This window comes from Dermacentor variabilis, chromosome 2 (assembly GCF_050947875.1).
Source record: "Dermacentor variabilis isolate Ectoservices chromosome 2, ASM5094787v1, whole genome shotgun sequence".
In the NCBI taxonomy this organism is placed as follows: domain Eukaryota; kingdom Metazoa; phylum Arthropoda; class Arachnida; order Ixodida; family Ixodidae; genus Dermacentor; species Dermacentor variabilis.
Window position 1 is genome coordinate 112,834,934 of NC_134569.1, and position 11,712 is coordinate 112,846,645.

The window sequence follows — 11,712 nt, forward strand, 5'->3', positions numbered from 1 at the left end:
CGGAGCCCTCATCACCTTTGGTGACCAAATTCCTAACGACATGACATTGTGCTCTCGCGTACTTTGCACATATGTAGGGTTGTACAAAATGCTCCGTGTCCTATTTCAATCCGTGAGCACTGTACACATAGGAGCAGCTAGGCTCGTTCACGCGAGCCTGAACACACTACGTCCTTCCTTATCCCATTGGTTTGGACAAATCAGAATTGCAAAGAGAGGTAGACAAAGTGGAAGCACAGTATTTTACTAGCATAAAGGTAACATAATTGCCACCGCCGTGTTAGCATGTGACCTTGTCCATCATGAAGAATTTGCTATCCTTTCAGGAGTGCCAAGAACTAGAAAATTTTCCAGGATAATGTGGACCAAGTGCCTTTGCATGTTAGGAAAATGACATTGCTGGTGTTCTTTTGAATCGTGCTGCATTTAGAACCTCACAATCTGAGGGTAAACACAGTGTTTCAGCTATCATCATTGTGCATTGTTATGCCGGTAAAATAGTAAAAGCCCACTACAGACTGCTGTTACACTGACTGTTTATTCCCCGCTCACATGAACCCTAGACAAACACAAGGCATTTCAGTAAATAGTTTACGCCATGCCAGCATATATTATAGTTTTCCCAATATGCCTATGTTACCTAAAATGCACTCAACAGCTTTGGCGACAACTTCAGCGACCTTGCAGCAAAATTTGGTAGAAATGTAGCTACCTTTTTGTCTCAATTTAGCGACCCGCTTACAAAATTATGGCAAAACTGATCCAATGTTTCTTATCTGTAATATGAGTTGCATGCTAAGGTGCTGACATGCAACCAAATGATAGTGTGTTGATGGTCCTTAAGCATCTAGCCCATTCTGAACTATGCTGATGCATTATTGACAGTTCACATCCAAGCTTATCAAAAACCTTATGAACACGTTTGCAGTGCCTTTGACATCATGCTGATGCTTCTTAAGAGGCAAGGAGATGAACTCTGCTATACAATGCACACTTCATTGGCACACTTCAAGGTTCACACCTCATGCTCAATTATCCACACAAGAAGCCACAGAAAGGGAGCTCGCAAATTGGCATGAATTGACATATTCGAATAAAGGCTGTACACAAAAAAACAGTGGCCTTCCTTCAGCCACACTGAGCCACACTGAGTTAACAGGCAAGATTTTGCAAGTGTGATACAGGAAGAAGTTTAGATACTGCACTAGGAGCCATGACAATCAACAATCACGTAGTTATCACTAAGTGAAAACTGTGAGTGGGCATCTGATGAAAGTTAAACCGAGAAAAAAATATAAAAAGAAGAATGTTCACACGACATTTTCTTTCTCCTGAAGAGGGGAAAAAAAACTGACGCATCTAAGTTTTGTTTGTGTCATCTTTACTGAGGCGCGACTCAGTGTCTGTATTACCAAAAAAACAAGCCGTGTGCAAGGACGGCCTTGCACACGGCTTGTTGTGCGATTGGCCCTGCTCAGAAAAAAAAAAAAGCATAAACAAGAAAAAAAAACGCCTGTCGCGGTCAGCATACGCTGAACGTTTCTAGTTTCGCAGTGCCGTCTGTCAGAGACGCGGGTGGGATATAAAGCTACTGCTGCTTCGCTTTATTTTCGTTTTTCCCGCTGGCGAATTTCCGAGACGATGACGTCCTCTGCAGTTATTCGTCGCGGCTTCTAGCCTGAGCCTTCTTTCCTCTAAGAAGGGCACCGATCCCGGCAAAGAAAGGAAAACAGAAGACGTACGACGTCCGCCCACTGGGTTTCCACCGCTGCAGCTTGTCAAGCGACACAGCAGCGATGAGAGGGGGGCGTTGCCAAGCAAAATGACGCTTACCGCGCAACACTCACGCGCCTCGGAAGCTCGTTGCCCGCGATGCGCCTTTCGAGACGCGCAAAAGCACGACAAAGCTAAGCGTGCCTGTCCACGAGACACGCCCGTCACGAGAATTGTGCCTGTTGCACTTGCTGAGCCGATAATGTAAACACGTCAACGCGCCGACGTTGCAGGCGATGCCTCCGCCAGCGTTTGGCCTCAACGACGCAGTGATTCACCGCGCATCCCGATTTCCATGCTACCGGCGAAACACGCTCCGAATGCGCGCATAGCGCATCCGAGAAGCGTCTTGAAGGTGTTAAAATTAGATTAGGTGTAAACGCCAGCGGCACCTCCCCGAGAACAGCCTGCTTGCTTTGAAAACAAGCGGCTGAAGCGTGAAAGGGCGTCGCCAACCGTACGGAACAGAACCCGATAACCACATCCGCAGCGGCGTTAACTTCCGTGCCGCGGCATTTCTGCCCACAAAATGAGAACGAATGAAGACCTATCCGTACTGCAGCAGCGACGAAGCGGAAGGAAATCAGGGGCAATTAGGCCTAAACTTGCTGCAACTCACCTTTACCGTAGCCTTGTAAATGCTGATCGCGCCACGACACCCAAAAGCCGTGTCATTCTCCGACTTGTAGTAGGACAGGGTGCCATCCTTGAGCACGATGAATCTGTCCTGCCAGCCGTGGATATAATTAGTCCATTTGCACAAAGTTCCTTGCAGTTCGTGGGGACTGGTCGGGTGCTCAAAATCCTCCTCGTCATCGCTTAAATTAATGCTGTGGTCGTCCATCATGTTGAATGTTTGATGAGGTCAGTCCCGCGGTGGCAGCGAGGGCGACGGCGTTGAAAGCCAATCCAAACAGTGTCTCCGCAGCGAGACGTCTGTCTCTGTCTTGCCTTACATGCCTCGCACACTCAAAACGCCTGTATCTCTCGCCATCTTAGATTTTGAGTAAAGCAAAAAGCAACAAGCAAAATTGGCTTCCATGGTTGCTAGACTGTTTTGCGATTCAAGGCTGTGGACGACGAGAAATAGGGCCGTTTTGGCGGCAAATTTTGAAGCGTCACATGGTGGTCAGACCGGTTCAGACAACTTCAGACTGTAGCATATGTTAAGACAAATCACCGCTTTAGTGTTTTCACTTGCAGAAGAAAAGAGAAGAAGTTACAGTTTCGGAACTGAAAGATGTACTAAGCCAGCTGCCTGATTCAGCGCCAGTCCCCAATGACTTTACTACGGTAATAATAAAAACTTTAAGATATCGCCGCACGCATTACTTAACATGGTAAACCATGCCATTAAAGATTAATAATAATATTTGGGGTTTTACGTGCCAAAACCACTTTCTGATTATGAGGCACGCCGTAGTGGAGGACTCTTGACCCACCAGGGGTTCTTTAACGTGCGCCTAAATCTAAGCACACGGGTGTTTTCGCATTTCGCCCCCATCGAAATGCGGCCGCCGTGGCCGGGATTCGATCCCGCGACCTCGTGCTCAGCAGCCCAACACCATAGCCACTGAGCAACCACGGAGGGTCCATTAAAGATTCGTGGATTCCTTCGGAATTGAGAGTTGTAAATGTAATAACAGTATTAAGTATTAAGAAAGCAAGGCTCCGGTTATGTCCTAGATAACATTAGGCCAATATCTTTTAACCTAGTAAAAGTCATCGGAAGAATCTTACACGACCGCATAGAAAATTGGTTGACAGAGAACGTTATTTTGAGCCGACGCGAAATTGGCTTCAGGCGCGGGTGCTCGATATGGTGTGCCCATGTCGACCTGGAAAATCGTATTTAATTAGCTCGATGTCAGAAAAAATATGCAGCCTTAGTTGCTTTGGAAGTATGGAAGTGTAGGACATGTATTGAACACGCTTCAGAATTCAGGTCTGCCAAATTATTTTGTCGCGTGGGTTTATGAATTTTTCAACGTCAGGGAATTTTACTGCTGTCAGCGTGGATTGTCTTCATTAACGTACCAACAGTCAAGAGGTCTACCACAAGGATCAGTCATATGGCCATATCTGTTTAATGTTTCACCGAGTACTATACCTTTGCAACAGGATGTGCATCTGTATACTTATACGCTGACGACATTGCATTTTTTTGCTGCATCGGTAGATTTACATGCTTTGTATCAAACTCTACAGTCTTATATGAGCCGCCTAGAAATGTGGCTTGATGGAGTTAACCTCTCTCTTAGTATCAGAAAAGGTGCCATCCTAACTTTCCCTCAGCGTGTAACTGCGCAAATTTCGATTCCTTATCGACAAGAGAGTATCCCACAGGTGAATTCACCTCAGTATTTGGGTATAATGTACACCGAAAAGCTTAATTGGAGTCCCCATATAGAGAATATTACCTCAAAGCGATCACGCGCAGTAGGTATGCTGCATAGAGTCAGCAGCAATCGATTAGGGTTGCGTCGGCATGCCCTCATTATGATATATTGCGTGTATGTTCGCCTGATAATAGAGTTTGGCTGCGCCTTGTTTTCTGGCGAACCTGCATACAAAATTCGGCCTCCGGTTCTCTTAGAACGAGAGGCATTCCGTTTCCTAAATTGGGCTTCCTAAATTTGTCGCTAATGGTATCTTATATCAAGAAGTGCGCCTGACTTCTCATGCGATTTCATATCCTAACAGTACAAACTTTTCTAAAGATATATGCATCACCAAAGAGGGGCTCACAATGCGTTTTCATTGATGAATCGCCCGCACTTTTTACTGTCTATGGTATAGCTCACGTTGTCCTCAAGTTGTTTTCGCGCAAAGGCTATTGGACCCATTAAATGTTCACCTATCCGAGGTGTGGTCTTACTAAATTCCTCCGTTCCAGTCGCTAAAATTAAATTTGATTATATTTTTCCAAACAACATACGCTAAAAATTTGCCTATCAATATCTGAACAGTATTTTGGAAGACCACTTTGCGCACCAGGATACAAAGACCGTTATAACAACTGACGATTTCGTCTGTGAAGAGAAGGCAGGTGTGTACATTGTATCACCACATCTAAATTGGTCTTTTTAGATTCGGTTACCTGACTTCACACCTATCTTTCAGGCACAATTATTGGCAATTACCTTAGCTTTACGCAAATTACCATCATCTCAGTCGTTCGCCTTAACCTTAACTGATTGCCTGTCTGCCTATGTTCACTAACCACATTCAAATTGTTAGATTCATTAGAAACTGTCTATTCTCTACTCTCAAGACATTTAAGTCTCGTTCGTTTAGTGTGGGTGCCAGGCCACAAATGTCTTGCCTTGAACGATTATGCGGATGCACTTGCAGTAGCATCCCACCATGGTCCTATAATCTCCATTTTACCTACGCCAGTTTTCATCACTGCGGCACGATTCAGAAAATACAATGCTGCAAATAACTTCGCGCACTCATTGTTGCCAACATCAGAGTTTCCGCATCTCAAATGTCCTTGGAACAACAAACGGTGCTTCACTAGAAAAACTGAAGTAACGATTACGAGACTACGGTACCGAGTACCCTCACTGAACTTTTACCACTAATGGTCTGGTCCGGCTATATGACCTTTGTGTCCTCTGCAACACTTTTTTTTTTTTGACATGATGCCGTTTCAGTATTCAAAGTAAAAGATTTTTGAAGAACCCTTCCAAAAGCTCGGCTTGAATGTGACTCTTCCTGTAATTCTCTCCTTTAGGACTACCATACTGAGTTACAGCCACAGGAACCTTTGTGAAGCCCTCTGTATCTTTCTGTGTGAGACAAAGAGAATTGCATGCAAGAATTTTTGTGGAATACTTAGATAATTGATGATTCATATCTGTAATAGGAGACACTTTAAAATCCATTTGCAAGATACTTATTTCATTTCCCCTTAACTTATATCTAAAAAATGACAGCAGTTTTTTCACCGCCCAATTCATGGCCGATCCCCTACAGTGCATTGCGCCATTTCACGTGAGAACAAGAACAAGATCGCACATGCCGGCCTAAAATGTATTTGCCTCCTTGATTTCTGATGCATGCAAAGCGTTAATTTAGGCTATGTCTGCGACGTCCCCTTCCCTTCTCTTGGTACCCATTCTGTCTCCCTATTGGTCCAACGGTTATTTAATCTGCGCATTACATGACCTGCCCAGCGCCATTTTTTCCTCTTAATGTCTATTAGAAGATCGTCTATTCCCGATTGCTCTCTGATCCAAACTGCTCTCTTTCTGTCTCTTAAAGTTATGCCTATAACATTCTTCGTTCCATCGCTCTTTGCGCAGTCCTCGATTTGTCCTCAAGTTTCTTTGTCAGTCTCCAAGTCTCTGCTCCATGTGTCAGCATCGGTAAAATGCACTGATTGTATGCCTTCCTTTTCAATGATAACGGTAAGCTTCCAGTCAGGAGCTCACGATGTCTGCTGTATGTGATACAACCCGTTTTTATTCTTCTGTGAATTTCCTTCTCATGGTCAGGGTTCTCTGTGATTAGTTGATCTAGGTAAACGTACTCCATCACAGACTCTAGAGACTGACTGGCAATCCTGAATTCTTGTTCCCTTGCATGGTTGTTCATCATCATCTTTGTCTTCTGCATAATAATCTTCAACCCCATTCTTACACTCTCTCTGTTAAGGTCCTCAATCATTTGTTGTAACTCGTCTGCAGTGTTGCTGAATAGAACAATGGCATCGGCAAACCGAAGGTTGCTGAGGTATTCGCCGTCGATCCTTACTCCCAAACCTTCCCAGTTTAATAGTTTGAATGTTTATTCCAAGCACGTAGTGAACAGCATTGGAGAGATTGTGTCTCCTTGTCTGACTCCTTTCTTTATAGGTATCTTCCTACTTTTCTTGTGTAGAATCAAGATGGCTGTGGAATCTCTGTAAATATTTTCCAAGATATTTATGTAAGCGGTCTGTACTCCTTGATTACGCAATGCCTCTATGACTGCTGGTATGTCTACTGAATCAAATACTTTTTTGTAATCTATGAAAGCCATATAAAGAGGCTTATTGTACTCTACGTGTTTATCGATAACCTGATTAATGACATGGACGTGATCCATTGTAGAGAATCCTTTCCTGAAGCCCGCCTGTTCCCTTGGCTGATTAAAATCCAGTGTTGCCCTTATCCTATTGGAGATTATTTTGGTAAATATTTTATATAATACTGGGAGTCAGCTAACATGCCTATAATTTTTCAGTTCTTTAATGTCTCCCTTTTTGTGGATTAGCATAATGTTTGCATTCTTTCAGTTTTCTGGGACCCTTGTAGTTGGTAGACATTTCGTATCGAGGGCCGCCAGTTTTTCAAGCATTATGTCTCCTCCATCTTTGATTAAATCGACTGTTATTCCATTTTCTCCTGCCGATCTTCCTCGTTTCATGTCCTGCAAGGCCCTTCTGACCTCATCTCTAGTTATAGGAGGAGTTTTTGTATCCTGTTCATTATCGTTTTGAATGGAGTTCTCCTGAGTCCTCTGGGCACTGTACTGGGTACTGTACTCTGGGTACTGTACAGGTCAGTATAGAATGAAGCGAAGTGGTATGCGTCTATTGCGCTGACAGGCGCGCGTATGATTGGTTGACGATACCACGTGCTTCATGACGTTGAACCTGACATCGAAATTACGGAGTCCACAACTAAGGCGTCCCCTCCTTCCTTCAGTGGAGGAGGCGGGGGGGGGCACTCATTGGGGTACGGTAGGGGTAGGGTGATGGACGACCTATTTCTATGTAGGTCGTCCATCATCCGCCGTGACAGCTGCGCCGCTTATCTCATTCTTGGCGCTGTGCCAACTTTTATCGCCGAGCTTCATGCACCCGCATCGCGAATCTTCAAAGTGGAGGCATATATGCTCACGCGTAAAATACCAGGATATTACTGGTATTTCGGCCGAGCACTGACCTTCACTCCGACGGAGGCTGGTCCCCGGCTGAAACGTCAGTAACAGGTGAACTCAAAGCAAATGAGCCTAGCTGAAACGCTGGAACATTAGGCGGCTTGCTTCATTGACAACCTCAGACACTACAACAATATATTTTATGGTTTCACACCTATACTTACCAACAAAAGTGGACAAAATGCATGCGTATTTGGTATAACACAGCACTCATCACGCACATCTAAACGAATGAAAATGAACTGGTAACCTAAGGAAGCTAAGGTGAACCTTCACTAATTCACGAGCAGGTTGCTTCACGCCCAGGTGGCTCATGAAACAGTATGCCGTGCCAAGAATCTTAGTCGAACAAGGGTTGTGAAAGCCATGTGCAGTGACTCGGGGAAATGCATGCAGCAGTACGACGATACCTGCTCTCCTGTTTTTGCTCGTGCCGCATCAGCCGATCAATCGCGATTAAATCATTAATCGAAAAATGTTAGTGTTAGAATTGTCCCGCACAAGGCACTAGTGGTAATAATATGACCTGCAGCGCTTCTCAAATGACTGCTGGAGTGCTACAGTTGAACTGACAAGGGAGAAGGGGGTCCGGGCTTCTCCTTAAAATATGTAGGTGGGGGGGGAGGCAGGACCTCCTGGGCCTCCTTACTTTAAGCACTGTCCACAACTAAATAATAATAATAATAATAATAATAATAATAATAATAATAATAATAATAATAATAATAATAATAATAATAATAATAATAATAATAATAATAATAATAATAATAATAATATTAATAATAATAATAATAATAATAATAATAATAATGGAAGAGGGCCAAGGGAGCCAGATATCAAAGCTTTGTGTCCGTACTTTAAACGATGAAGGTCGATCACTATTGAAGGGAAGTGTTTAATGCATGTTCGGAGTTTAATGATAAGGAAGTGGCATGGATTCAACTGGCAAGCAGTACAGACAACAGAAGTTCGTACATGTGCGCTTCTTTATGATTGCGAGCTTGCTGCGAAGCGAATAAAAATAAAACGAGATGAAATATTTCCTGCGGGCGCATATTTGTAGTTCCTCGACTCTTTTCTATGGTATTTTTCAAATGCCTGATAATCAGTATCACAGGTCTGGTAAACATTTCTGATGCAGTGGTGAACTCGTCGCTAATTTGCACATGATTGTCGCCACGTGTTCGGGTATTCATTCGCTTTGTGGTGTCGTATACATATATTTTTACACTGGTTGTACGTGACTCACGTCACTGCACCATCCAGATATTCTGTGCAATATTTTAAAAGACGTTAGATTTCTTTAGCTCCATTCCTCAATTTGGTGTAGGCGCCTTCCGTAGAGAAAGAGATTAACGCAGACCTTGAAAATGTGCCAGAAAGTGCTGCCATTGGGGGAAGCGCAAGTGGTGCGTCCCACAATGAAAGAGAAGCATTCGGTCACGCGACCTAGAGCTCGGCTTCATCCTAGAAACACCATCACATGATGTTGCCCTCCGTGCATAACTAGCTACTGTAAATTTTTTTTTCTTCTATGCATAACTATAGCGTCCCTCTATATGATGGAAGAAGTGCAGGAGAGGCCCCGCCTAGCTCAGATCAGTCGAAGAGTGTGTGGCGGAAGTCACGTGTTGTTTTTCGCAAACGGGCACTGGGAGTGGTGGGTGTGCCAAACATAAACGTTGCCATAGCAACCGCGCTCTTGACGCTCGCGCTGGTGCTCTCGACCTCTGAAAAGCGAGATAAGATTTTCCGGCCCGTGTTTATCTGTCGCAGCACATTCTGTTCGCGAGACAATTAAGCTGACGTTCGAGTGTGGTGCGTAAGCTTGAACGTTGCGTTTTGGGTCTGCAAGCGTGAGTGTCAGCCGGCAAGAGAGATACTCTTTCTTTCTTTTTTTTTCTTTTCCGAACACTGGTGCATACACACTGTGTGCTATTGGCCAAGAAGCAGGCGGTTTCCAGTACGTTTAGAATTAGAACAAAACTGAATTTGAATAGTAGAGTGTGGGAGTAAAGAAATGAGATTTAGAAATAAGAAAAAAACATTGTTAACAATTTTGAGATAAAATAATTTAACATAAGGAAGCGAAATAATAGAAATAATTTATATTTTTAGAGATTCAGCAAGGTACACTTTTTTGTTGCATATCTAATAACATTCTAAATTGAGGAAAGCGTGCCTGTGACATAGTGCCATCTCTGGAAACAACGCCATCGACTTACTTTCCAGATATTCCTACAAATCGAACAGGCTCGGCCACATCCCCATATACTGCTAACCCCGCACGCCTCTTTGCCCGCAGAAATCACCCCCGTCTTCAGACACATGCACTAATTCCTCCATGCTCTGTTGTGATCTCTCTTGAGGTGACCAGAAAAGATGGGGTGATGATACGCAGGCTTCCTTTGGGTGTCACCTCACCTCACGGAATAGCGGAAGCGGAACAGTGCCGATGAACCCAGCAAATTGACCATTAGAATTTGGACTGGTGGTGAGTCCGTGGACACACCTCATTTGCTGTGGACTTGCCCAGCTATACCACAAGTACCAGGCGTCGCCTGATACGTGCGACATAAACGCGTGCAACCCAACACGTGCAACACAAACACGGCCTATACAAACATGGCTGAACGGCAACTCGTATCACACACGCTCCTGCCTTACATTTGGGAAGCCGGTTGGGACTTCCTGCTGTGAATAGATGAGGGTATTTTCACCTCATACCGTCGCATGCCTTGATGCCATCCCGTCTATGAAACAGTTTTTTTTTTTACTATTACAACCTAATAGCCTGAGGGAACCGCCTCATACACGTGGACCAGCTAACAATGAGGAAAACGAAGTCTCCTATACGGGTGAAACTAACTGTATATTGTTAGCAGCCACATGAAGGAGCCTCCAGTATTTGTCATGCTGCCCTCAATTGCCAATTACCAGTGGTTAGCTGATAAACTACTAAACGGTTAACATTGTGGCCAGTATCTTAATGTGATCGTTTTGAGCACATCTGAAAATACTTTTCAGTTGTTACCGGTACGCTAATTTCAGAATAGCTTTTCCCCGCTATTCATAAAAATCCCGCGAAAAAAAAAAAAAAAGATGAAGACGCCGCCTTTTCCTCTCATGTCACAGCAGTGCCACGGTTTCAATTACACAGTTTCATGCAGCTGTATGAAACATCTGAATCTGTACATCTGCTTAGAACGCTTCGCTTTACATAAAAAAAGACCAAGAAAGAAAGAAAAAAAAAAACGCGCGTGTTACTTGAGGATACATGTGCCCCTTTTCCATCACATTCCTCCTTTCTCCTTCTCCTGTAAAGTAGCCAACCAAACGTTCGTCAGCTTAACCATGCCTGCCTTTCTCTGCTTATTTCTTCACTACCCCACCCCTCTCCGCTTTTGTACGCTGATGCGTAAGAGTTCATTCAGCGCAAGCTGCTGGCTCGTATGTGTAGCACAAACTGCGTAAAATTAAACGGAGCGACGTTAGGGTGCGTGAGTTTCCATACGATACCTGACTGCAGCTGTATTATGTCCTTGAGTGCATAGAGCGATTTTTCCTCGATCAGCCATATTGACTTAGTTGTCCCCTTCCCGCCGACGTTTTCTCGGCCAAGCGGCAGCCAATTCAAGTCCGCACGCGCGCATATACGTTCTGTCCTTGGAGCACTGCAAGGTCTTTTACGACCGACGTTCTGCGATATCATCACGCGCAGGGTATGCAGTATCATGATTGCAAAAACACAGCAGACTTGCGCGACCTTGATTTGCAGAATCACCGCCCGATTTCCAGCGAAGCTGTCTCTTTCGAACAGCTGAGTTAGGCATTTACAATCACTTGTAAATAAACTACAGACTTTAAAACGTCGCCCGCAGGACTCATGAGACGCGGACCCAATTTCGTGCAAATTTAAACTCGGTGTCACACTTCGTTCTCTCAGGAGACCGGGGAAACAAACGTGCAATGCCGCAAGCTATTCATTTATAGCTACTGACATCA

The 11,712-nt window shown here is 44.3% G+C and overlaps 1 protein-coding gene across 1 annotated transcript in view; it reads right to left on the reverse strand.

The window, feature by feature from the left end:
- The window catches only part of cert (ceramide transfer protein), a 47,678-nt gene extending 44,894 nt beyond the window's left edge, over positions 1-2,784 (reverse strand). The window contains exon 1 of the mRNA XM_075681784.1: positions 2,393-2,784. Within this exon, the coding sequence (XP_075537899.1) occupies positions 2,393-2,620 (228 nt within the window). The 5' untranslated portion in view covers positions 2,621-2,784. The remainder of the gene's footprint in view (positions 1-2,392) is intronic.
- Positions 2,785-11,712: the final 8,928 nt, after the last annotated feature.